Source organism: Falco naumanni, chromosome 3, assembly GCF_017639655.2.
Source record: "Falco naumanni isolate bFalNau1 chromosome 3, bFalNau1.pat, whole genome shotgun sequence".
Lineage (NCBI taxonomy): Eukaryota > Metazoa > Chordata > Aves > Falconiformes > Falconidae > Falco > Falco naumanni.
This window is the reverse complement of record NC_054056.1, coordinates 78277387-78304308: the sequence shown is the minus strand read 5'-3', so window position 1 is coordinate 78304308 and position 26922 is coordinate 78277387. Positions and strand designations below refer to the sequence as shown.

At 38.7% G+C, this 26922-nt stretch overlaps 1 protein-coding gene across 5 annotated transcripts; it reads right to left on the bottom strand.

Moving 5' to 3' along the window:
• Positions 1-1676: 1676 nt before the first annotated feature.
• On the bottom strand, positions 1677-26498 carry MTFR1 (mitochondrial fission regulator 1). Of its 5 annotated transcripts, XM_040588945.1 has the most exons (10): positions 26234-26336; positions 19742-19884; positions 17029-17135; positions 16229-16327; positions 14293-14331; positions 10645-10763; positions 7388-7629; positions 5346-5598; positions 5002-5164; positions 3338-3673 (listed from the first exon to the last, which is right to left on the bottom strand). In XM_040588945.1, exons 5-10 carry the CDS (start codon positions 14305-14307, stop codon positions 3476-3478), a joined length of 990 nt encoding a protein of 329 aa, XP_040444879.1. In that variant the 5' UTR covers positions 14308-14331; positions 16229-16327; positions 17029-17135; positions 19742-19884; positions 26234-26336; the 3' UTR covers positions 3338-3475. The 5 variants fall into 5 exon arrangements, with proteins under 5 accessions (XP_040444878.1, XP_040444879.1, XP_040444875.1 ...); XM_040588944.1 differs by lacking the exons at positions 14293-14331; positions 17029-17135; positions 26234-26336 and adding an exon at positions 26374-26497 and having other exon boundaries at positions 1677-3420; XM_040588941.1 differs by lacking the exons at positions 14293-14331; positions 17029-17135; positions 26234-26336 and adding an exon at positions 26374-26498.
• Positions 26499-26922: the final 424 nt, after the last annotated feature.

Genomic DNA, 26922 nt, shown 5'->3' with positions numbered 1-26922 from the left:
ACTTGCCAGTGCCAGTGGTGGTTGGAGCTCTCAGAACACAGAGGTAACGGCTGTACCTTGCTACAGAACTGCAGCTAAGCTTCCTTACGGCCGGTACAAATTTGTAGGGTTAAGTGTGGAAAAGTACTGATTCATCCTAATTTTTGAATAAAACATATGCTAAGCCTGCAGCTATTTTCAAAACAATCACTAAAACCAGTATCTCCTCATGTCTTCTGTGACTCACATTTTTTTAAAAATGTGACTTGGTTAAAGATAGGGCCTCAACAGCAATATAAATTCTGCTACTTGTTACAGGCTGTTAGCATATTTGAATAGGTAATTTTAATGAAAATTAAAATTAATGAATTTAAAAACATGTATATAGCAATATTCCAATATAATATTTATAAGCAACCTGTGATGCTTTAACATGCTGCAATCTTGATGTCATCTGCTCTGATAGGAACCAGTAAAGCTCATCAAAGCGCTAGAGTAAAACACTAGTAGTTTTGTTTTAAGCCACCCTTCCTAGAAACGGGCTTCTGTCTTTTCCTGCTAGACTGGATTTAGAAAAGACTAAGCCTCTTCTTGCACATGCTAGCCTTCTGCAAATCTACACTGAACTTCAGCATTCCTACAGCTTAGAAGTTTCACGTGAGAGCTGGGAGCACAGGTACGCCAGCAGCGTGCCTGATGTGCTACAGCCGCTGCCAGCCAGCCTGTGTGAGTCCACAAATGTGTTACAGGATGGAGGCCAGGTCCTCGCCGTTGTTTTTTTTTTAAATCTACAGATCTGGTCCCAGCGGGCTGCACTACTCGCTTGCACACATGGACAGATACAAGCAGGCCCCAGGTCTCTGCCCAGGGCATGTCTGTGTCCGTAGTTTGAGTACTTCTGCCTGAGGTGGTTTTCCATGGTTGGTAGCACTGTGTGGGTAAAAGACTTCAAGCAGAAAGATACAAATGAAGGTACAGAAAAGTATGAAATTGAATTAGTAGACAGCAGCTTTGTGATTCCATTTCCTTGCACAGATGACATTCCTTTTGCTATCATTTTACATCACTAATAAGCCTTGCCACATGTTTTTGTATTTCTGGGGTGATGGATGTCTGCACCTCACATACGCAGTTCAAATGGACCATGTTTGGTGTGGGGTTTTCTCATGCTTTAGCCTAGTTTAATAGGTCAAGCGACCCTCTCAAGTTTACAAGTTAATGATATAATTGCACTGAGTTACTTCATTTGAACAGCTGAAACACTTTCAACAGAGGCTTTGTCTCTGAAAGAAGAGAAACAGCAGAGGGTTTTTTGGGCCAGCTGTTCTGAAGCTGTGGCCTTTGGGGAGTGGGGGTGGGTAGTGGTGGTTGTGCCACACCAAGGGCCTATCAAGGGACCCCAGAGCACCAGGGGACAGAGAGGCTGTCAAACTACCTTCCTGTTACATTTGTGGCGAAGCATAAACTTCTCCCTGCTTCCTGATGGTTTTTTTTACCCAAATGTAACTGAATTAAGAGCACTGTGCTCTTCTATGACTAATTCCACTGTTACTTCTGCTGCACAGCAAGGTAAATGGTCCAGTCCTGAAGGAGATGCAAGTTGTCACTACGCTGATTTATAGTCACTATAACAGAATGTAAACCATACTTTATTGCGGCTGCTATCATGTAGAGTACCACAGATCACATACACAATGTTTATTTTTAAACAGCCTTTAATTTTATATAGTGGCAATAAAGCATTAAATATAAAACTTGAAACCAAAATTAACTTTCAAAAAGGTGTTTTAAAGGCATTTAAAAAACGCGCCAAAGATTTAATGGCCTATCAGTAAGGCTGATAGCAGAGCATTTTGGCATGAAGTTACATTGTGTACATATCAACACCCTTGCAAGTTTCCCACCAGAAAACATCCTCCTCGGTTGTACGCTCTATGTTCCAGTCATAAGCAGCAAAGCTTCAGTCACTTCGGTAACCTTGTCGGAGCCATTTAGCTATCTTTATTTAAGAAGTGCTGCCTTTTTCTTTTCCTAGAAAACAGAAGCTCCAAGAGGCACTTGTACTTGTTCCGGGTCTCGCTGGAGGCTAAGCAGCCGGGTCGGCTTAGAACACTGACATAGCCGGACTCGGCTTTTTCCACCCTCATCTACAGTCGGAGCAAACCTTGGCTTCATTCAGGTGTGCAGCCAGGGTGTAGCTTTCTGATGCCTAAACCTGAATTATTTTTAACTTGAGCCTTTTATACAACTATGGCTGGAGACACGAGCTAAGTCAGGTGGCTGATGAATGAACAGACAAAGATGTGCAGGTCTGGCAGCAAATGGCTGCTCTGGGAAGTCCCCAGAAGGGCCTCCCCGGCAAACGGGTTCTGTGGAACAGCTCATGACTATCTGTTCCCTGCAAACAGGGCCATGAGGGCTTGTGCAGTCCGCAGCTGCTAGAAACCTACCCAGGGACCCCAGACAACTGGGGATAAAAAGGTATCCGTGAACATCTCTTAGCGCAGCTGATGATCAATATACTTTTGGCAATTTGCACTCACAGTACTTTGTACCTTTTTTTTCTTCTCTGCATCGCTTCTACGCTAGTTAACACGTACGCTGACATTAATTATTTGACTCTGCTGCTATCTACTGGTTATCTCAAAGTCACTGGACTACCTATTCAGAGGCTCCCACAGCATGATTTACTCACTTGTCACGCACTCTTTCCATTAGTCACAAAATGATACAAGCAGATTTTCCTCTCTTACCCTTGCGAGCTCATTTAAACAAAAAAAAAACCCAAAAGAAAACAGAACACATAAAAACCAAACAACCAACCCCCCACAAAAATGTGCTACTACTTAAAATATCTCATACCAGGTGACCTTTGCAGCAGATTTAAGTTTTCACTTTCTTTCAGGAGGAAGCAGAATGCATTCAGGTTTTCTTTGGGCTAAAAATTCGTTAAGTTTAAAAGAAAGACTTTCACATGAAAAGTTCAGTATCAAACTATAAACTGTAGTGCAAGTCATAGTTAGAGCTCAAATAACTGATATTAACTTAAAGGTGTATCACTATCATTATTAACATGTACATAAATTTTTAAGGGATCAGTTATGCACAAAGGATGTTGTGTACATATAACTTAGTGTTAAATTAAAACCACCATGTAAGTCTGAGTAGAAAGCCAGGTTTGAATACAAAATTAATACCTGAGTATAACGGTCAAATTTACTGCCCTTGATAAATCACATACATATTTAGTGTCCCAATTGTACATTTCACATTAGTTTTTTTTTCCTGTGTTGTAAGAGACCACTCGGCACTAGTGCTATCTGCAATATAAAAAATTTCAGACAAAACAGCTTAGATCTTTCACATAGTGATCTTAATGTATTAAGATTTTTCAATTAAAGTCTTCATTTTTCCTGTCGACTTCAGCATGTGCGGTCCGAACTGAGAAGGAAACCAGAAACATGTTCAGTTTGCTTTCAACAGAAACCTGGTTGAACTAGTATCCATCCAAGTTGTAAGTAAAACCAGAACTTGGGCAGAGATGAATTCCTTTATCAACCCGCCTCTCTGCATGTGGATTTACCCACTTCATAGCCACAAAGCGAAGGGAAAGTTGTGTCAGCAATCGGCTGAAATTGCTCAGATGAGGCAGGTAACCATCTGCTGGAGCAGCTCTGACTAGATATAGTTCACTCTGCCACAGCAAAGTAAGACAGATGCAGTTACCTTCAGAGGCTGACAACCAGTTGCTCTAACAGCAGTTTAACCTTTTCCTGCATTTTTGTGCAAGTCCTTTTAAAAACTGTATCATACAAGGATATCATACGAGGACTGATCTAGCAAAAAAGTTACATATCGATACACATCTGATAATGTTTATTAATCAACATTCTATCATTCAACAAATCCAAACCTTCAATTTTCTTAGCTTTTTGAGGACTTGATGATCTTTAATCTTAAAAGATGGACTGTAAATTTTAGAATTGGAAAGTCATGGAAAACGTATGCGTGAATAAAACATTGCCAGCTCATGTTCTTTCCCGTAAAGCCCCAGCAATACTTGCAAAGAAGTGGCTGATTCTTGGGGAGTATCTAGCCTTTTAGTTATGAAGAACAGCCTGAATGTTACAGGAATATACCTTAAAAACTTAAACCAGAAGGCAAGTAAGTCAACATTAATAAGCTGAAGTACTACTCAGAAGTCCTGAGACTTGTAGCTTGGGAAGCTTATTTTCCTCAGAACTTAATTCAGAGTGGAGCCAGCTTTCAGAGTTTTATGTGCATTTTTCCAAATGCACAAAGGAAAAAGTAACTTTATTCTTCATCTCTGGTTCTACAGCACAAGGATTCAAGGACTGATCTAAACTACCGCTTTTAAGTGTATAATTGCTAGAAGCTTCTGCATCTTGAACATTCACTACTTAAACCCGCCCTTTACTTCAGTTTCAAATAAATCTGAAATAAACTAGAAGCCATTAAATTGTACCATGACATAGACCTTAAATACAATCTCCTAATTTCACTATAAATAAACTGCTTTTATTTACTTAGCATTTTCAATTATTAGAAGAAACTCCTTATACCAAGATCCAGCAGGCATTCCGAACAGTTTGCTTTTTGCATTCATAATGGCGGATGCGTTTCAGGATCTTGCTTCAAAATTTCACGTGCACTATCTGAACGGTTAATGTTGGTAATAACAGGAAACTCAGTTCAGATTTTATTCTGCTGTGAGCCCTTAAGAACTGAGTTTAGAAAATACTGCATGTTCATGGCAACAGAAAAGATTTTTTCTTTAGAAAATACACGACAGGGCTTTTTAAACCTGGGGCCAAAAGAGCACACAATCTTAAGACTCGATACTAAAAACATATGATACCCACAAATCATAGCATATCATAGGGTTTGGTGGACAGGGATGCTAACTTGCAGGTATTTGCATATGCTGGCAGAAAGACACACGTTGGCTTTCATGACAACTATTACGTAGGCTGAGCATGTGTCCACAATTACAATACTCACCAGCACCACCTCAGTCTTTGTTTCAGTCTTTGGAATCACTTTTTCTGTTTCACTTTGGCTATCATCTCGGTATCGATAAGCAAATTTCTTTTTGAGCGCTTCTGCTATTAATGTTGCAGGATCTGTAGGGTCAGCCACTTTAGCTTTTGTACCTTCTGATGATCTAGAAAACAAAATGAGAAGCGTTAACATAGTCCAAAACAGAGCTTTGGAAGTTGTGAATGATTTTGCATTGTTTGTCAGGTGTTGCATCAGCATCCATCTCACCCTAAAATAGTTCTGAGCCATAAAAACAAATCATTAATGCAAATGTTAATACACTGGTATTTATTTATATTTATTACCTTTTCACCGAGCGTAGTTTCACACTGTTCATGTCTTTGAGGATTTCTAGCATGTTTGGTATTTCAGACTTCTTTGGCCCATTTTCTGTCAGATTCTGGCCAGAGTTCATTTTTTTGTTTTTCCTTTCTTTAATGAGCTCAATTGCAGACATACTCTGTTGTAGGCCCGGGGGAGGGAGGGGTGGCAGAGGAGGTGGTGGTGGCGGCGGTGGTGCAATAGGGGCAGCAGCTGAAGCAACTGGACTTGACCCAACTACAAATAAAACATGCATTACACATCATTTTACTTGTAAATTCGCTTTATAGCTCACAAATGGTCAGGTAAGAATATGACTAAAACAGCTTCAATTTCCTCCCCTCTGCCTACTTTACATTATCGCATTAACTTCTTCATTCCTAAACCGCCTACGTAGACTCAACTGAAAAGCCACATAAAAGTCCTTCTCAAAGAGTGAGAAGTGTTCTTTAAATTTCCAGTTCATATTCTAGGTGCATTCACATCTTTACTGCAACGGGACAGATGTCATGATGTCTTTTAGTTATATTCTCTTCCTAATGTTACCAGTATTTCACTTTCTTCTGAGAGGCAGGTACTGAGCTGGAAGTCACATACAATATGCCATGTGAACAGTGTTTCTTCCTATTTATCACAAATAAGAAACTTCCATACAAGATTTTTAAGTGTAAAATTCAGCACTCAAATCCTGCTTAAATTGAAGCTTATTCCAGCTCTCTGGTGTTAAGGATTTTTAGGCCTGCTAATTCATCTGTCTGAAGACAGATATTCTCACAATAATCTTGATTTCAAGTTCCTTGTACTCTTTTAGGTAAAACCCGATGTTATAATAGCAGCAATAACTTGACAAATAAAGAAACCCCTGCTCAAATGCACCTTTAAAGAAACCACCAGAACCAGATCAAAGCAGAGTTTTGAGGCTTAGAGTATAAAGTGTGTAAACATATATCTATAGGTAATATATAGGAGCCTGTGTACATGCAGGCGTACGCGCAGTGTCATTACCATATTCTACCAGAAGAGGGAGGTAAAGATGATAAAATCAAACACCAAATTAATTTTCCTAATAAATAAAGGTAAAGGGAAAATGATGAAAAACAAAGTTATTAGTGACTTCACAAAACTCACACAAGAATTATAATTCAGGAAAGAAACCATGTGATCTATTTAATAGTTTTTGAGCACAAACAGTTAAGGAAAATAAAGTAACTGCTGTCAGTTCACAGACAAAAACTAAAGAAAATCATCTGAAGATCAGGATATGGTTTTATATGTAAACATAGGCAAAACTGTACTTGCTAAGTGACCTTGGGAAAGGGTGAAAACCAATGGTTGTCATCAGCAGTCAACAAGAGACATCTCCCACTAATCTTTGGAGATGGTAGACTTAGAACTGGAAGGCAGTCAAAGGTGATGGAAAGAAGAAAGTCAGAAAAAGAAGAATTATTCTGTTTACCACCAGAAACAGCGCACCACTTTTGGTTCCATCTGGACAATGTGTCTGATCCCAGAGATGATTCCAGTAAGCAGTTACTCTCCCTTCTGGTTATTTATTTCATAAACGTGAGATGTATGATACATATTCCAAAAGCGTAATCAGCATCTTGTATGATTACTTTGTGATAACAGAGTCTATTTCACTACTAGATGGGAGGACTTAAGTGTTAGTAATTAAGTTCCATTCTTCTAGTTGGTTTAAGCTATCATGTTTATCATGAGCTTTGATGTGAAAGCTGGTTAATACTTTCTTTACTCATCCTTAGATTCAGAATTCTGGCAGATTTCCACACAAACGTGACAAACTTCTGGAATACTAGAAAATACAGAAAATCTGGCAGGTCTCTCGTCTTCAAGACCTATGATGTATCCCTTGGTTAGTATGCTACGTCTGTCTATCAAACTGACCAAAACAATATGGAGAAGTTCAGCGTTGCAGTATCTCACAAAAACAATTTAGAATATTATTAATTATAGAAGGGACAAATTCATTAACTAATTTTTGCTAAAAGTAAAGCAAGTTTAATACCTGCTGTCAGGTTCTGTTGTTCTTGCAAGATGACAATTTTGGCTATTTGTGCTCTTAAAGTGGCTAGTTCATTTTCGAGAGCGCTGATCTTCTGCAGAGCTTCTTCATTTGCAGTCACTGTGCTCCTGGACACTGGTTCTTCTACCAATGGGTTTGGTAACAGCATCTGTCTGCACGGGGACTTTCCAGAATGATGTAGTTCACCTGAAAAAGGCTGGGCTGTTTTTGACCAAACTTCTGACCTGTAACAAAAATATCATAATATTCCTTTTTCTAAAGGCTTTGTAATAGGTAAAACTAAAGCAACATTACGTACAAACCAGGCATACAAGTTAAAGGCCTGACTTCAAAATTGTCTTTACACAAATCGCTTCTACCAAGACATTATATAGCTTGAAGTAAGTAAGACCTTCATATCCTTTCTGTTTGCATCACTAGCTGTATTTTTTCTCTTCCCCTAGCCAGCTTTTTCTGGAATCCTTGATTTCAGGAGAAAAAGGGAATACAGTCCCTCTCACTCCCAATCTATTTGTCTGCCTCACACCTACTGTATTTTTTGTTGGAATTCAGATTTCGATCTTTTTTTATCAAATGCTACTATTTTCCCCCCATGGGCTGCTAGCAGTCACATGTAGTTAATTCCTTTAAAGTAGAAGGAAGAGTTTCTTAGTTCCACAGCAAATTTTTGTACTTTCTGGACTTCTGAAAGGACAGTTCTCTATTTTAGCAGCATTGAGGGTATGAAGTATGTGAAACAGTTTAGTGACGCAAAGTCTGCCTATTAGTAAATGGGAAAGGGTCTTATATCTATTTTGCTAACAATAAATAAAACTAGAGAAGAAAACTTTTACAAAAGGTTATGTTCACTGAAGACACCAACAGTTTTTTAAACAGTTTATCTGTTTATTTAGTACCTAAGCAACCTGATCTAGTTGAAGATGTCCCTGCTCATTGCAGGGGGGGTTGGACTAAATGACTTTTAAAGGTCCCTTCCAACCCCAAACTATTTCATTATTCTATAAGTAGAATACATATAAGTATTAATGACAACAGATTATCACAAACATTATAACTGCAATGTATGACCACATACTTAGCTCCTCAATCTTCCTTAACTTCAATCCCAAAACTTCTCAGGCACATCAGGATTCCATTATTTATTCAAACATGAGAGTAAGAACTGTGGCTAGTGGTACAACTTCTCAAAATGTGTAGAGTGGCTCCAGACTAATACAGCTTAAGAGCCCCATCGCTCTGGGTGCATGGGTTAAGTACTCTGGATGTGCACCACGTCAGATCTGCAGTTGTACTAGACTCAGAGCAAGAGCCAAGACTTAAGGCTAAAACAAGCCCGATGCTGACCACCTCAATCCAGGACCAGATACACATGTGAGTCTCCCATGACACTGACAGAACACATCAGCACAACTTGCAGAAATTTGATCAAGCAGAATTTACTATTATCAAAGATGTTAAAATTCAGGTATTGTTATCTAGGTAGGAATAGAGAGCAACTACAGCTGAGAAAAGAACAGGATACCTCCTATGGCAGCCATCTCCCTGCTCTCCCTAAATAAGTAAGGTGGAAGGCACCAGTGGTCACTTCACTCTTTAAAACCTGCCTTCTAGAAACTCTTTAAAGGAACAGAATAGCTGAACAACAAAGAGTATTTTCTGCTCAGAGTAGTAACGATGTTTTAAGGAAATGCCTTGATTGGAATCTAACATTTTGGAAAAATATACCTGAGCTGTCTGGTGTGACCACCCTACTGCTCTAGACAGACCCCTAAGGCTCTGACTAGGGGTAAGGGTGAAACAGCTTGTCATTTAGTTGCTTCCTCTATAAAACTGTATTCGCAGAAAAAACTATGCAAGACTGTTTACTGAATTATACAGTGAATATACATTTAACAGTAACACCTCTGTGATCTTGTCGAAACAGAGAATTTCGAATGTCTGGAAAACACCTAATGCACACTAGCTCCACTACATAATACCATGCACAGTGTAATAAACCAGTGCACATCAAAATACTCATATTTGCTAAGTAATTCACTTACTATGCTCCACTATAAGCTGTTTGCCTTAAGGTCACCATGTATCTGCAGGATTATTTTAGTCCCATCCCACATCCATCTGTCCCCCTTCCCCCCTTCACATGCAGTCTTCTCAGCAAATACGCAAGTCCTAACAGGTTCTTTGAAGCAACAAAGAGCTACTCTCTCTGTCGTCTTCATTAAACATAATAGCTTTACAGTTCAATCCTTAAACAAAATGTTTCTGTGCAAACAAAAGTAGTATTGGCCGGCTAATTTCCTTCACATCAAACAGACTTTACCAATAGTGTTTTCCCAACAAGCACTGATTTCTGTGACTCCCCTCTGAGTTTGTGAAATTAACGTGGCAGTTGCCAGAATGTTTGTTATGCAAAGCTTCACTGTGGCAAGTCATGTTGGAGGGTATCTAGGTCATTACTAACCTATTTTGTGCTTTCAAATTAAGAACAGTATCCTCCAGTAATCTCTGAAGCCAACAATCTGTGCCTTTCTCTGGAAGATCAGTTTGTTCAGAAGAAAAACTTCCTCTGCACTACAGAACCGTACCTTTTTTTCTGGCTAGTTTGAGCAGCAATTTGGGTAAGTTGGAGTAGAGAACTTCATCACTTCAGCCAACCTGTTTCATGCAGTTACAGTGCTGTGCAGTACTCTTGGTCCAACATAACAGTATCAATCCCATCATTCTGGACAGAGTTGTTCACAGGCTTCCCTGCCAGTTTTTGTTATGAAGATTAAAGACCAAATATAACCCCTAAGTTTTTAACTGTCTTTAGCAGGCATGCCAATTATTGGATTGTCAGAATGACCATTGCTGCTAATTAGGAAGCTGTACAGTACACCACCCCATATTAATGAAAATCTCAGGAGAACTGGAGAATCAATGTTATCGATTGTTCCATACCACAGCAGACATTTCTGTGGGGACAAGGTTGCCTGAAACTGTCACATACAATTCTTTGCAATAAATAAGCAAATAAACCAGTCTTCCCTGTATATGTTCTCAAACCTGCCTTTCATCCAAAATCTTGTTAGTCTAACACCTACTACTTCAAGATCCTACCTTTTCTGTCACTCTTCCCTCTCTCTTCCCCCAGCATTCAAGTGCTATCCATTAATAGCAATCCACAGTAGATTCTCACTGGAAAGAGGCTAGGTTTCTTCCTCTCAGTTCAGAAGTTCAAAGAGACTTGAGGAGCATACCTGAGCCTTGTAGAGACTTCACCTTCTTCTTGAGCAACCCATCCCACGTCTGCAAAGGACGCCACTGCATCTTCTCTAAGTTGATTAGGATGGTTTCCTTCTGTGGCATGAGAAGTAAGCTAAATTTTAAAGACAAGATTAAAGGTTTTAGCATCACTATTCCCAGCTCAAGCCACAGTTATTTTATCCAACACTTTTAGTGAGGTTACATGTAACTATTAACACATACATGCATGAAACGCATCTGTAGGCGCAGCACACTTATTTCTGTCCTGGACTTAGTCCAGAACAATTTCACTGACTTCAAACTATTCAATCTAGTCTGCTGAACACTTTACAGAGGTTCACAGCTAATTACATATACTATCACATGACACTAGTGAATGCCAATGCAAATCGTTACCTTAAAGAAAAACAAACATCAACATTCTCAAGCACTTTGCTATATTAACTCAAATAATATGTTTTTAAATTATATGCATGACCAATAGTTAAAAAAAGACATTAAGGCTACTAGTACTTCTTAAGTCTTTTGCTCTGATTTAGTATTATTTTGAAGGTGAAATTCTGTTGAAGTGTGTTTCTCTTCCCCTACCCTGCCAGTATTTCTGTACAAGAATAAACGTGTGTACATTACACACAGGGAAAAAAAAAATATGACAAAAAGCCATTTCCACTAGTTCACTATTCACAAAGACTTAGAGTGAGAGGTAGGATGCAGTCGTAACATAACACACCATTTGCTAGCAATCTTATTTACAGCATGCCAAACAAGTTGACCGTTTTCCAGCATGGTTCTGCCATTAGCTTCATAGCTGTTTGAAGCCAAAGGTGAGCAGAGCTCCAGAGGCTGGAACGCGTCTTTGATTTACAGTTAATTGACCTGAATGGAGATTTGAAAAACTGTTTGGACCATCAATACATGCTCCATAGCCACAACTATACAAAATGGTTTCAGACCTGCTTTGAAATACTGGGCGCTTCTCCAGGTTAGACAAGAGCATGTGTACTCAAGACACTGGACTCAGTGTCAGCCTGGGCTCAGTATTTTAGCAGATAAAAGCTACTGAAACATCTTGCGGTAATTTCTTCTGCTCAGTCTGTCACCTTGAGTTACTTATCTCCAGTGCAACTATGCCACCTCTTTTGCTTGTATTATGTACAATCCACAGGCCAAACTTGCACGAGCCACTGCAGCTGTTTAAGTGCTGCCTACTGCTGGTAGTGGCCAAGATACTGACAAGCACGGTGGTAGGATATAACAGTTTGTGAAGACAGCCGGGATCCAGCCCGTTAGCCCTTCTGTCAATTTTCAAGGCAACTCACCTCTGTCAGAGGAAACTGTTAGGTAGTAGCAACTATGAAATGTTATCATTAATCTGAATTTGTAGCAGACCTATCACAGTAGGACTGCAGTCTGGATGAGGTGAAACCATTTCTGAAGAACAGCCACAAATATTTTAGTTGTAGCCTTTGATACACCAGTCCAGAGTTGTGGGTGTGGGGTTGTTTTTTCCCCAGGAGTTGTTACAAACAGCTTTGGAAATTGAGATTAGTCATCTTCACCTCACACTCTTGCAACTTGTATGCGAGCCTTTATCACAGCTCCCAGGAGTGCGTATTGGCACCATCAGATAATTTGGAAACAACAGGGTTTTTTCCAGGTAGCATCAGCACAGATGGTAATATGTTTATCACATTAACAGTTGTGGCTAATACCATCGCATTCTGCCTCTCTTTAAAACAGTCTAGAGAATACTCTATTGCATGTTAGGATTTCCATTGTTTGAGGTTTCCTTGGATTTTTTCTTTTTAAAAATAAAATGTCATCTTCATGACCACAGCATCTGTATTAATACTAATACTAATGGCAATTTTAAAAATCTGTAGTACATTAGCTACTTCTTATAGATGATACAGATTTTCCTGACGGTAATGGCCACATGAGGAACTATTACCATGAAAAACTGAAGCCATATTTAAATAAAGGCACTACACATAACTGCATAAAAAAAATTAATTTATAAATCAACAGTAAGGAATGCATTTACCACTGCCAGGTTTCCTGCATTATGAGACAAGTAAGTTCCAATCCAATATTTAGTAGCAAGCCTTCTGTTATATTGTGATGCAAGTTTCTTCTTCCTTTTCTATTAGTATTTATATGTAAACAGAATCTTTTTGTTACCCCATATACAGATGTTTCTTTTCTCTATCCCTAAAAACAACAAAGCCTTCCACAGCAGCAGATTTTGAATTTCAAGTTAATGCTAGTTTTTTACTTTAATTTAAAGGTTAAAAGCCAACATCAAACTCTTAAAATCTTTGCCTGTCTGTAGACTGATGCTTAAACAACTCTGTGATTACCCTATTCCTCCAGTCAATTTCAGCTAAAGAAAACTTGGATAACTGCTCTGCCAGCACCTACATGGAGAACAGAGAGCTGAAAACAGAGGCCCAGTTCTACTGGATGGCAGTGAAAGCAGCCCGCTTTTCCTTCTCTGGAAACTATGTAGTTGCTTCCCCCACTTCTTGCGTCAGAGGCTTTTTGGCCTATTTTAGTGTGCCTCTGTTTTGCAAACACACACATGCACACCTATGGGTTTCAGACCCATTAATCCACGAATTTCTGAAGAAAAGACTACACATACAGTACAATTTTGGCTGATGCCATAGAATCGTATCTCGAGTTGGAAAGGACCCATAAATAAGTTCAACACCCAAAGAGTCTGTCTTGCCCCATGTTTCTGCCTGGTTTCAAACTGGGGACCTTTCATATGTCAGGCAAACATAATAACCACTACACTAGAGAAACACTGCTTAACAGGACATCAAAGCAGGATCTCTACTTTTTGTTGACTCCAGGAAACACAAAGTAGAGCAAACATTCCTTTATATATACATTTAAGGATAGAATAAAAACTCATTTCAAATTACTAATACAGTTAGATATTAAACATTTGGAAATACTTCTTCAAGTAAGACAAACTTGCTATGATTTTTCCAATTAGCCCAGTAAATTCTGATGTTTCCTACATGCACACCAATTCCTTAGAAGACTTCTTTTGAGTTGCCAGGTTTCCATCAGACAAATAGGAGAAGCACAGGAATAGAACAGAGATGCTCTAGCTGGAGGATACTATCTTGAGAGACAGTATTGTAGGTTAGGTTGAATCTACCTAGGCTATATTGGTACGTTTAACTTTATTTTCTCCGAAAAACTACAGATAAACCTAAAAAATATGACATACAAAAGAACTGTATGAACCATTTTCATTTGTTCATGCCATATACAGTATATAAAGGTAAGCTCTGCCATCACTTATTGAATAAACAGCATTTACCAATTAATTTAGATGTTGACTATGGCGAGATCCATAGAGATAGATACTACAACAGTCAGTAGACCTCAAAAATCAAAATGTTAAGCTACTACTCTTTTTTTCCACACTAGCTGAAATAAAGCATGCTAGAAGAAAATGAACATAACAGATTTTTTTCAGTATCTCTTATCTATGTATAATAAGGAAAATGAAGATCTGTGGAAAGTTTATTGCTCTTAGATAAAGTCAGAAACACTGATTATATACATGCATCCTCAGATGAGGCAAATAAGATTTGCTTTGGTTTTTAAATAAAATGACTTACAGCAAGGTTGTGCATGGTCCTTTCATAATATAGCTAAAGCTGGCAAGAAAGAAAGAGGAAGAGACAGCTATAGGAAAGCGTCAGTTGCAACAGCATAAAAACGATCGAGACCAGTATTGAACTTCATTATAGAATCTTAGTGCTGAGATAAAGACATAAAAAACAGATGTTAGCATCACACTTCTACATGTTCAGCAGTTTATATATTTGTTTAAAGCCTGCATAAACCATATAAATGTTAATTTGTTTCAATGGTTAATGTGTTTCAAGGATCGTATTTTGAAATTTGTATTTCTAATTCTGTCAACTGACAATTGTACTTCTATTTTTAGGATCCTTTCCTTTCATCTAATAGAAGGGGAATGTTTATACTCAATGTGCATAAAATCTACACAAAACTGACTGAACATCTCTTTAAGAGGAAAAGAGATAAATATTTTATTTATTGTAACACAGAATTCAGACGAAGACATACACATATTTTTACTTCAACACCAAAAATATCCAGTAACAGACTCCCCAGATGTATCTTACAGCTCTTTACAAGAACGCAAAACAGAAATGTCTTGGTTTATGTTCCATATTAAGAGAAGGTAGTATTTGGCTAACTATCTGCAAATAAGCATCATCTTTTCTTGTATGGCCTTTACAGTACAGAAAATCAGACATGTTATGGGAGGACTTCACTTCCATTCAAACCTGAGGCACACGGAGCCTTATTGCTGCCATAGCTACTATTGATCATATACTGAGAAGTTTAAATCCAGTGTGTCATTTTGTTGCCCTTCTTACCTGCACAAATCCCTACCCCCACAATGTATATACTTATTTTTTAAGTTTCACCAAGCCACTAGTAGTGGGAGATGGTTGCACCTCTCGTTTCTCAATGTAATTATTTAAAGAGAGGCATAATGTCAGCGTGACTTTTACTATCACACCAAAAAGGCTTCTTATAGTAATCTGAACTATGTGATTTTGCTACCGTAATTTCAAGTCTACATATTGTTCATACATTTCATGTAAAACAAAGAAATTAATTTAAACAGTGAAAAAATTATCTATGTGGAAATTACCTTGTCTTAGTGTGGGTGATGATTCCCACCATTCATCTTTATGTTCCCCACCCTTGCTCAGCCCAAGAAACGTTCCTCTCTCAGCTCGAGTTTCAAACACTAGATTTTTCCAATTCTACACCCACCCCCTATCCCTAACACACACAGAGATTATGTGTAACAGCTTCCACTTTCCCATCTGTTCCTGAAAGACTTGTTAGAAAGAACAGGGGTTTTCTCCTCCTTAAGCTTTTACCCTCACTCTTTACCGTCCCACTATATGCAGTTGAAGTTAAAAAGCAAAGAAGTCAGAAAGCTGCACAGAATTGATATTCCCCTATCACCACACAGCGTTAGCCTTGTATTTAAACCAAAAGCAAACAAGGTACTCATGTTATCTATACTAATTTTTTACTTTCTGATAAAGTTTATTTATTTTCCCAAATATTTTTAAGTAACACTATAAGCCTAGCTTGTAAATACTGTTCATAGAAATAAGTTTCAAACTCTTCACTTTTATGAATGTATTTTTTTTTACAAGAATAACTTTTTAATACTGTATTGCCTCATTTTAGAGTTTCTTAAGTTCCTTAGGGAAAATTTTTTTTCAGGTTTCATTATATGTGTTACAGCAACATGGATTCAGGCTTTAGGCAGTACAGAAGCTGAAGAATCCATATGTGGAAAAAACGTGAACTGGAAGTGGGAAGAACTGAAGTAAGCTAATTCTCCTACATGCCTGGTTTATCATATTCTGCTTTTACAAACCCTCTATGGTCATTTATTTAAATGAACTGCATATTCGATTAAAATCTCTTGATGCAAGAGCAAATCTCTTTATTAGTATAGTGAAATACATATTCTAAACTGTTGAGAACACCTACCTGAAACTGAACTCTTGGACACTGTATGAGAGAGAGGTTAGTACCAATTTTTCTTACAATACTCCGAGATGAACCATAAGGCTTGCTGGACCAAAGCACCTAGATGGGAATGAAAAAGAAGCCAGCTGTTAGGTAACTGATTTTTATATCGTATTGGAATAGTTTTCCCTTATCCTTCCATACTATGCTTGTGCTAAATATATTTATATTTATATATAAATATAAATATTTAAATTGATATATAAATATAAATAAAGTTATTCCTTTCATGCTAGAATAGAATCTACATACATGAAATTTCTATCAGTGAACTCCTTACATACTATACCCAAACTGGCACGAAATTTGGTTCTGTCATTACAATTTAGCTAAGGCCATTTAAGTTCAAGACAGCCTAAATTCAAAGCAGTAGATCAGGTAACACAGAAGGATTCAAGAGTTGGAAGCATCTTCAAAAGCATAATTTGTCCATTTTTAAGACAATAAAGAATCTGCATAGGGTCAGGCACCTCTTTTTAATGGGCTTCAAGAAAAGCCACTCAATAATGAAAAATCCATAAAGTTATGTAATTATACATCTCCTGAAGTATCTTTTTTCTAATTTAGAGCTCTTCCAACACTGGAACAGTATCTAAAAATCTTAATAAAAATAACTATAAGCTAGCATAAGCATAAAAATATAACTGTAAAATTAAAGAGCAAAGAAAAGGGGGAAAATAAATATGTAAAAATGAAACTTTGTCCTAAAAATAAACATATACATTCACCTAGAGAAAACCACCCACAGCACCTCAACACACCTGGCTTCATAAAAATTGTTTCTACTGCAATTCAGGTTTCTTCTACGTTGTTTCAACAGGGATTTGAATGTGCTTTCTTTTGTTGTACTTAACGATGGGAATGTTTACTGTAATATTTACCATAGTTGTATGAAATAAAACGAGACTTTAATCCTATTAAAGAACATTGCAAATGAGTATTAAAGAATACTGCAAAATGAGACAGAAGAAAAAAACAAAACAAAACATCCCCCCACCCCCCAGAAAGCAAGAAAGATTTCAGCATAGGAAAAGGCAACAAAAACAGCACAAAGAAGAAAAAGCATAATGGGAAGACTAACTCAGAGTATGTAGTTAGTAAACAACTAGAACACTCCATGGTAATTTCAAAAACTTTGCTAGTGTTTACTTATGGCTGTAGATATAAGTTTACTACTCAGACCTTAGTTTTTAAAGGCTCATAGCTTCAAGAAAACTCAACATCCTGTTTGAAGGTTGCCCAACAAGGAAAACTTAGATAAAATCCAAGTTATTAATACCGGAACAACCCTCATCTGGCATGGCAATATTGCCCGTGTGATTAGTGTAGTGCAGCTCTGGGAGTTTCACAACACAAAGCTGAATAACATTTTGATATACTACGCAAAGGTCACTACTCTTAGATTTTGAAGGTTCCATTAAAACCAAAAATTTATGCTCCATGGTATGAATCCCCAGATTATGTTATCTCAGAAACGTCACACAAACACATTGCCTGTTTCTAAGTATCTTTCCTCCTTCTGGCTTTACTGGAATGTATAAATTTTGACAAAATAAATGTGTATGACAAAATATCTAGCATGTATGCTATGCTAGATCCTGGCATCAGAGTTGTGACTTTGTCATTAATCCACTCAGACCCATTTTTTCCATTCCATGAAACATACTTTCTCTTGTTTAATATGCTGCTAAGTTTGGACACAATTTTTTTCAATAGAGTACCCTATTGATTCTGCATTTTTGATGCCTCAAACAAACACCTCACATTTGTGCCTACCATGTTAATGTTTGTCTATATGCCTGAGCAAATAGCAGGTAGTCAGTGACTTTTTCTTGAAGGCTACTGATCAAACAGTATTGCAGTAACACAGCATCACTATTACACACCAGATTCTGATGTTAGAAGCAGCACTGTTGGCAATAGCCTCAAAGTGATGCTGCATTGGAAAAAAATACTACTAGCCAAGAGAAGGCTTAGTTAATTATGGAACTACTTCCACAACAGCAAAAGAGCCTAGACTAGATGCTGTATTACCAACATAAGTACAGCATATTATAAACAAGTGGCAAAACTTGTTTAGAGATTGACCACAGACAAGATGTTGACTAGCATCCAGATCCTCAAAAATATTTGGTGCTCAAATGCCCTCAGGGTTGTTCAACAACAGTGGTTTGGTGCACCAAAACTTTAATGACTCAGTTTTGGTAATTCAAGATATGCTGGGACAATATTTTCAGAAAACTGCATGCAAGCTGTGTCACAAGGTAGGCAAATGAAGTCAGCATACTGCTCAGCTGAGCTAGTAAGTCTCAGTACTGCTCTGCCAAGTTCTTGTTGACTTGACGCACTGGCAGAGCAAGTCTGCAGAATACTACTTAGTCATACCCTCTTATTGCATCAGTGTTCAGCTCTTGTCCAAAACAGCTGACATTTTAAATGTAACTGCATTATCACAAGCTTGATACAAGTAAAGAATGGGGGTAAACAGATTAAAAACTTGTTTCCCCCATTCATTTAGGTTGGAAGATGTTGCTGACAATGACCACAGCAACACCCATGGTAGTCCAGCATATTCTCATACTCTGAATTTTAAAGTTATACTGCATGAAATCTCAGATCAAAGTTTGAATAAAATCCTAAAATACAGATTCTTATTGCTAATTTTAATTCACAACATATAAACACATTGCTTTCCATAGATTCCCATGATTTATAAAAGGTTCTACCACAACAACGCAGGGTAAGAACTGCCCTTCTAAGTACCACACACAGCTGTTAAGGATTTCTCCATTGTTAAAACATTAAAATATTTTGACAGTTCATAGGGATTACTGCATTGAGATCAATACTTGCACCCAAAATAGCTTCCTAAAGGTCTCAGTGACAAAGGAGTCAATACGTAGCAGATCTCACTCTCTTCTAAGCATTCAAAGAAAACACTGTATACACTTTCCTCCAAGAGGAGAGCTATGCATGCACATTCTTCTGTTTCCCCAGTAAAGAATACAGCCATCTTGCTTTCTGTAACACTGTAACACTTTCAGGAGAGGTAAATATAGCACAATTATCATAATCTTCTCAGTTTCATGGGGCTTTTCATATCTCCAAGGTGAGAGCAAAGCAGTAAGACTATTTAAGAATTAACATCACTGTTAAAAAAAAAGAGTTGAAAGTTTTCCTTCAGCTTCAAAACACACATAGAAGTCCAACATGAAAAATGGTGTTTACAAAGTAAACAGTTTTTTATTAGAGCTAGAAGGAACTGCATGGTATTTTTAACATATATATTACTCAACACATCAGTGTCCAAGTAGCCCAAGTAGTAAGCTTCATACTTTTTCAGCATCACAGAATCATACACAGGTTGCGTATACTTAAAGTGTTCTCATGGAATAGCTAAGCACAAGCTAAAATAGACGAAGTAGTTTCTATACCTGATCTTCTGAAAACATCAAACAAGTTTGAAACACTTACTGATTCCATGTTTAATCCAACTTGTTCAAAAGCCATCCTAATTAAGCGCTTAAGCCAGCAAATCATTTGGAATGGAAAAAGCCTTTCCAAACTTGGATTTAATCCTTCCAAACCTACAAGACTGCAGAGGTTCCATAGTACTTCTGAAAAGAGAAACATAAGAATTTTAAATGCATGTTGTCAAACATATATAGAAGTAAACTGCTGCAAGCAGTCCTGAAAAAGCCCCAACCTTTAGAAACAGTTACAAAAACAAGACACGTTAGGTGTCAACAATTGCTAGTACTGCAAAGCACAAGCATTGAGAAGGAATTTTCTTACATACAGGTGTCAATGTTTTTTTAGTAGTGTCATTTTCAAGACATCAAAGCTGTTGCAAAGTTAGCAATTAAAAAGCTGGGGAAATGATTGCTCACTGGAACTTAAGACATGTGATGGTGTTCAACAACTCTAAGTGAGCACTGAACCCTATGGAATGCCTGCAGCTGGAGACTAGCACTAAGATTAAAGGGCCATACTCCTACCTAAAACTCATTTCTATGCAGGAACAAACTAGAGAAAGCTGATCACCTCTCTTCATTCACATTCTCCGACAGCTTTGTTGTTCCCTCCTTTTTCCCACAACTGAGGAAAGGAAAAATGACTAATGCAAGAAAATGACAATAAGTAGTGATGTGGGACCTGAAAATATTCAAGTGATTTATAAAATTGGACAGATTTCAAATTGTGTCTATTTATATGTACTACCATTTACTTAAATCAAGATGGTTTTATTGCTCCTCCAGTGAAAATAGTGTAGCTCTTCAACTGTGTTCTACACCAGTCATAACTTGGATGTCACCGAGATATGTATGCCACCAAAACCAAAAGGGAAGCCATAGATTTAGGTTTGTTTGTTTTGTTTATCAGGATATAAACAACACACTGTTGAACCACCCTGAGCAATGTATTTGTAGTATGAACAACAGTGTTGCTGAAGCCACTATATATGTACATACAGTGATGACTAAAACAATGTAGCAGCAAGGAGGTACTCATCAGGCAATGGAAAAGCTAAGCTGTTCAGAAGTGCCCACAAGCACTACAGTTAAACCATCACCGTTTCTATTACAAATGTTTTTTTCAAGTTTACAGTTCCTTAGTAATAACCTGCTTTTAGTGGAAACTTGGCAGGAACAGTGCAGCTCTACAGTTGTGGGTTTTTTTAAGACAGACTTAAAAAAAGTTGATACTAGTTTCTCATCCCCACAGAAAGTAAAAGACATTTCCTAACAGGACTTACTTTTGTTTCTGAATAAACCAGGAAGAAACTACTAATCTATCACCTAAAGGAGGACTAATAGAAATGTAAGATTAAAAAAGTAATTAAAAATAATAATAAAAAAAAGTGAAACAATCACCAAGAGATTAGAATGGAAACTGCAACTATTATAAGAAAAACAATAGGGAAGAATAATGAGCTATCTATCAGATAGCCATGAATATAAGGTACAGTCATACACAATAAATATGCCATAGACTTCTTTATGGAAAGATGGAAAAGCCTGTCAAGGAATCATTACCATCTACATGATCTATTCTTCCTTTAGGCATCTGTTACCCTTCCCATAGGCAAGCTACTCTATGGACTGTACGGATCTTTGATCACATTGCACCTGCTGTATTTTTAAAACAGGAAGAATACAAGTCTTTCTATGTGCCCCATATTAGATCTGGCATCATATCTGGCACTGTAGACTATGAGTGACATAAAAGAGATAAGAATGCTCCTTTAAAAGGGGAAACCTGTTCCAAAAGTGCAATACATGTGATGCACTCCGCCTCATTCCAAAGTTCAGACTTGTTGAACATGTAGTGTAGAAATCAAAGAGAAGAAAACTGAAAGCCGTGTCTAGACATTTGAATGACAGAGAAAAAAGGGTAAAGACTGTATTGCTGAGCTACTGCAAGGACAGGGCTGGCAGGAAAAGACATATGATAGGACTATAAAGTGATGACTACATCCTGATACATTGCTCTTTCAGTAGATAGCCAGGTCATTAGTTTAAAAATCCCCAGATGTAGTCAGTCCCTTTTTTTCAGGAAATGAAGAAAAGGTATTACTTTGTTTCTGATCAACAAGGAGGACAGAGTCTTTAATTAAACAGAGACAACCTGGACAGAAGCGAAGAGTGTTAGAACTTCTTCTAAGGAAATTCGAGCTGGTCTAAAAAGTTTCCATGAGCTCAAGAAACTGAGAGGCAAGGAGGTAAAAGAATGAGACAAAACCTGACGAGATAACCAGGTAAAGGCCCAAAAGTAGATGCAGGAAAAAATTAGCATAATATTAGGATGATGGAATAGTGTGAATATGAAGTAGTTAAGTTAAAAAAGGCTAAGGTACAAAACTGGTTCCAGCTTACAGGCATAAAAAAAAAATCCTACACATGTATCAGGAGTAAGCAGGAGACAAGAGATAAAGGCACAATGTAACTGAAGACGAAAGAATTCAACCAGTGATACAGATAGTCAGTATATTCTCTGTTTTCACTTGAATATGGTAGAAAAGAGAGAGACAGATGTTAGAACAGGTTATAGGTAACTGAAAAGTTATAAACATCCAGGATAACAGTGTCAAATGAAATTCACCTTGAACATCTCTGAAATTAGCCAAGGCAATTTCTGAAAGATTAGTGATTACTTTTAGAAACTTGTTCAGTGACCCAGGAATGAAAGGAGTGTGATGACACAAAGCATCAGGAATAGTCCAAAATACTTACCCTGTCCTAAAACATTTAGGTGACCTTTTATAATTCCAGGTTCCAAGACTTAGATGACTTGACATCAAAAAGCATTCATTTAACAAAACAACTACTTCAGGAAAAAGATCTATATGAATATAGTTCATATTATAAATCACTTGTTTCTTCTGTAGTCTAAATGCTTAAAGTACCTAAGACTGGGGTCCATCAACTCCTTGCTCTTGTCAATTACTTGTTCGCTGTTTTTGCAAAAGAAAGTGACCGAAGTCAATCTCTAAGAGTACAGAGTACCAAACAGTTCCTGGATTAGTTTCCTTAGTTCCTGGCACGAAGGAAAACTACCAAGTTTTAAGAGCCTCCAGTTAATTTGTTATCTAAAAGGAGATCTGAAAGGAAAATGCTTCGAAGTATAACAGCTTGGTATTTTTATGAGATCTATTAGTTCTCCAGAATTACCCCCAGGCAAACTTCATGCTCACCTCTTCCAGACTATATTGCACTATACCCTTCTTCATTAATCTCAGTTATTTCACAATTATTTTATGTGCCAAGAACAGAAAGGGTTCATTCCAAAAGAAACTGCTGGACAGCAAGAATGAAAACATTAGCAAATTCTTCTGTAAGGCTCTGTATACATGCCAATTTCAGATGCAGGAGTTACATGTTTATTGTTTTTATTAAGCTAGAATACATCTTTTAAAATGTTGATGGTTATTTTATTTATTCTCTACCTTCTTTATGCTACCTAAACTAAAAATAGTAGTAAACTACCCTAAAATTTCCACAACTCAATTACTACAATACAATGCCCTGAGTGATAGTAATACTGCTACAAAATATGGTCCTTTTGCTGTTCTTAAGCAAAACTCTTACAACAATAAGCAGTAGTCATAGGCAAGATTACCAAAAGAGGTTAGAAGAGTAGTAACACAAAGAATTACTGCAAAATTTCACTGCATAAAGCACATGGGAGCTGGAATTTCATAGGTTCTTCAATTATAAAACTCTACTTAAACAGAAATTAGCAATGCTGAAGAACTTTCTTTCTGATATGGAAATATGCAGGAATTCCTTGGTTCAGAAGTGAGGAGGTCTATATTTCTGAGTGTCAGGATTCTCACTTTAGCCTCCCTGAACTCTCTTTTGACTCTACTTTCCTAACCACTCTTGCAGGTTTCATTCAATGTTGTCATATCAAGTATCAGTCTACAAAGCTGAGAGATAATACCACTTGTAAATTACAAAATGTTAATTAAATAAATATAAGGGCTTTGGAGGCTGTAGATGTAAGGCATAATACTAGGTAAACACAAAATGGAGCCCTCTGCCAGACTTTCTAGCGAGTCCTACACATGAAAGTTGAGAAGAAAGAAAAATCAGATGGGACTGCTTTTGAATTGAAATTCTTCTATATGTATTTTCCAATGTTGTATTTGTCCAAGTCCCTTTCAAATTATGAGTTTTCGCTCTTAAAAAGAAATATGATATTCATATTTTTCTTAGTGAAGGAAGTTTCTTGCATTCATGTAAGATCCACACAAAAATAAGAGAATGACTTAATGGGCTTGATGCAGCAGATCAGTCTTAACAAAGCATAAACAAATGCATGAAATCTGAAAAATGAAAGGTCTAGTCTCTAAATCAAAAGGGTATGTATAACATAGAGTATAGAATTTTCAAAGCAGCATGGTTTCAAAGGAATACCAACCACATCAAAAACCACATGCAAAAAAAGCAGGTTCCTCCTTATTTTAGCAGGAAAACGGCATGCGTATCTTCACAGTCTTTAAAGAGACAGACACATGACTCAAGCTCATCTCATGAAATTACATCCATAAGGAATCATATTAAAAAAGTAATAAAGAAAGACAAAGCAAAAAAAAACCCAACTTATCACAGCAAAAGCAAGCCAAACAGGCAAGAAGAATCTTCTGATAAAGAACCAGACCCCCTCCCAAATCAACATAGACAAGTTACAAGTAACATAAGTACTTGGCAAAGATCACACAGCCAAATACAGAGGTCTATTTTTTGGCTTGGAAGCCACAAATAATGAAGTACCCTACTATCAGAAACACCTGTTTGGAAAGGCACGCAAAGAGAGATAAAAGTCAGTGAACGCTACAGAGACAATCAAGGGCTTATCTAAACTAGTATCAGCATGAAATCTAAAGCAAGAATTGAAAATAACACACTTGCGATACAAGCTGCTAAAGCTTTCTTAAAAGTATAGCCAAATCATATATACCTCAAAGTGCAAAACTGTATTCATCACATCTTACCCATGCTACCACATCTTGCCAACTAAGGACAGAGAACAAAACATCCAAGTTTCAAGACTAGTTTAATCAAAAGCCTTTGCTCAGAAGAGATTATACCTACATGGTGCACTATGATAACAATGGAGAGGTAAGTGAAATCTTTCAGCACCTCTAACCCATACAGTATTATACTATACAGACATAACCATATACCTATGCTTTCCTGCCAGACACATAGACCATCCTAGTCATTGCTATGAATGCCAGTACTTCAGCTGTATCTTTGAGAAACAAGAGCATGCAAATTTTATTAACAAAAGGGTGTGTCTGTCTGAAAAACATTTAAAATGTTTGATTCCTCCCCTCCCCAAATCCCTCTTTCTAACAATGTTGAGTTTCTACACATACTGATCTTATTTCAGCTAGCAACCTCTATGAAAAAAAAAATCATTTTGATTCAGCAACAATTAACTGGAGATTTTAGAAGTGATGTGCAGAAAACTCAGCTCCCTTCTTTTTTCTTTATCACCTAGGTAAACCACGGTGGGTATTAGAAGACAATTACTTCCTTTTCATTTAGTCTTTATAAGTCTTGCCTTCACAAGAGCTACAGGACTACAGCTGTCTTGAGGACAGCACGTAAAAGTTAACAAAGTCTTGCTGACACTATCAGCCAGAGATCAATGCACTACAGTTGATATCAGCATTCAAACCGCACTCACACTCAGTATTTGGAATTTTGACAGCTTATAAAGGAAAATAAAACCAAGTATCTAGCAAGTTACTTATTTATAACAATTGCAGAAGAACCTGAGCACTGCAGCAGTATCACTAAGGGTACACAAAGTAAGCATCAAAAGTTTACAGAAAATATTTATATTTATATGTATATGTATAAAGTGCCTATCATCATATTGATAAACATTCTTTGGAACCACTTTCGATAGCAAGCAAACCCCTTAAGATTAGCCTCCTTTTCCCTCTATATGCCTCTGTATTTTAAAGCCTCCTTAAAAAACTTCCTTCAAAGTTGATCTTTTATTTACATGATTTCCTGTGACCTGTCATTCCAACCCATCACAGCAACCTACGAGGGTTTCAGTTTCGGTGAGCTTGCCTGCAGAAACGACAGCTCCGAGTCCAACACCCCGAGCCGTTTCCACGCTGCTCTGCTCCCCTGGAAAAGCAGCGCAAGTACGGCACCTTCGCAAGGCCGCTACCTGCCCTGCCCCGGGTCGGCCCTCGGCTACACACTTACAGCCGAGCAGCACCCCTACGGCCCCTCACAGCAGGACACCCCCCGCAACCCACCCCACCCCGCCACCCAGGCACAGGGTTCCCGGTCTGAGGGGCCACAGCTGAGCCGCAGGAGCGGAGCGAGCCCTGCCCAGCCCAGCGGCGGCAGCGGCCTGCAGCAAACGGGGAGAGCCGCGCTAAGCGCAGCAGACTCCGGGTCCGGGTCGCGCTCCCCCTCACGCACCACCCCTCACCCGGGACCAAGGCGAGGAGAGGGGTTGCCCAGGAGGAAGGGGAGACCCAAGGGCCACCTCAGGCAAGGGGCAAGGGGCCGCCTCAGGGAAGGGGCCGCCTCAGGGAAGAAGCGCCAGCCGCCTCGCCACCCGCGCCTCACCCGCCGTCCGCCACGGCCGCGCTCTCTGACCCGCTTCTTCCGCCGAGGCTCGCGACTCCCTCCCCAGCAGCCAATCCGCGGCCTCCCAGGCGCCACCCTGACCAATAGCAGCCGCGCTCGTGGAGGCAGGACCTCGAGTGCCCTCGGTACAGCTACGGCGCGGTGACCTACCCGGCAGCCACTGGGCCCAGAGGAGATAGGTGAAACCGCCCCACCCCTCCACCGGATCACGTGACATGGCGTCTCCAATAAGGTGGGGCCTCTCCAGTAGGCGGAGCTGCCAGTCGTTGGTCGGTGGAAGGGGGCGGGGTCTCCCAGCGCGGCACCGCGGATAGCGGGGCCACCGGGGCGTTATCGACCCGGTGGCGTGCGGGAGTTGCCGGTATCGGACGTGCTTGGGGTCCGGCCGGGGAAGGGAGGGCTTTTCCTAGCGTTCCTCCGCAGCCCCGGCGGTGGCTAACGGCTCTGGCAGGTGGCTGCTGCAGACTAATGGCGCACTGGGGCGCAGGGGTACGGCGGCGGTGCCGCCGTTGTCTCTGTGGGTAGCAC

What these genes read in the sequence shown, in the direction of transcription:
- MTFR1 (XM_040588941.1), bottom strand. Translation starts at nt 19,807, where the DNA reads ATGATTTGCTGGCTTAAGCGCTTAATTAGGATGGCTTTTGAACAAGTT. An exon ending in TTGGATTAAACATGGAATCA is followed by an intron (nt 16,328 to 19,741) that starts GTAAGTGTTTCA and finishes ATTCCCATCTAG; the next exon opens with GTGCTTTGGTCCAGCAAGCC. An exon ending in ACAACAGAACCTGACAGCAG is followed by an intron (nt 5,599 to 7,387) that starts GTATTAAACTTG and finishes TTTTATTTGTAG; the next exon opens with TTGGGTCAAGTCCAGTTGCT.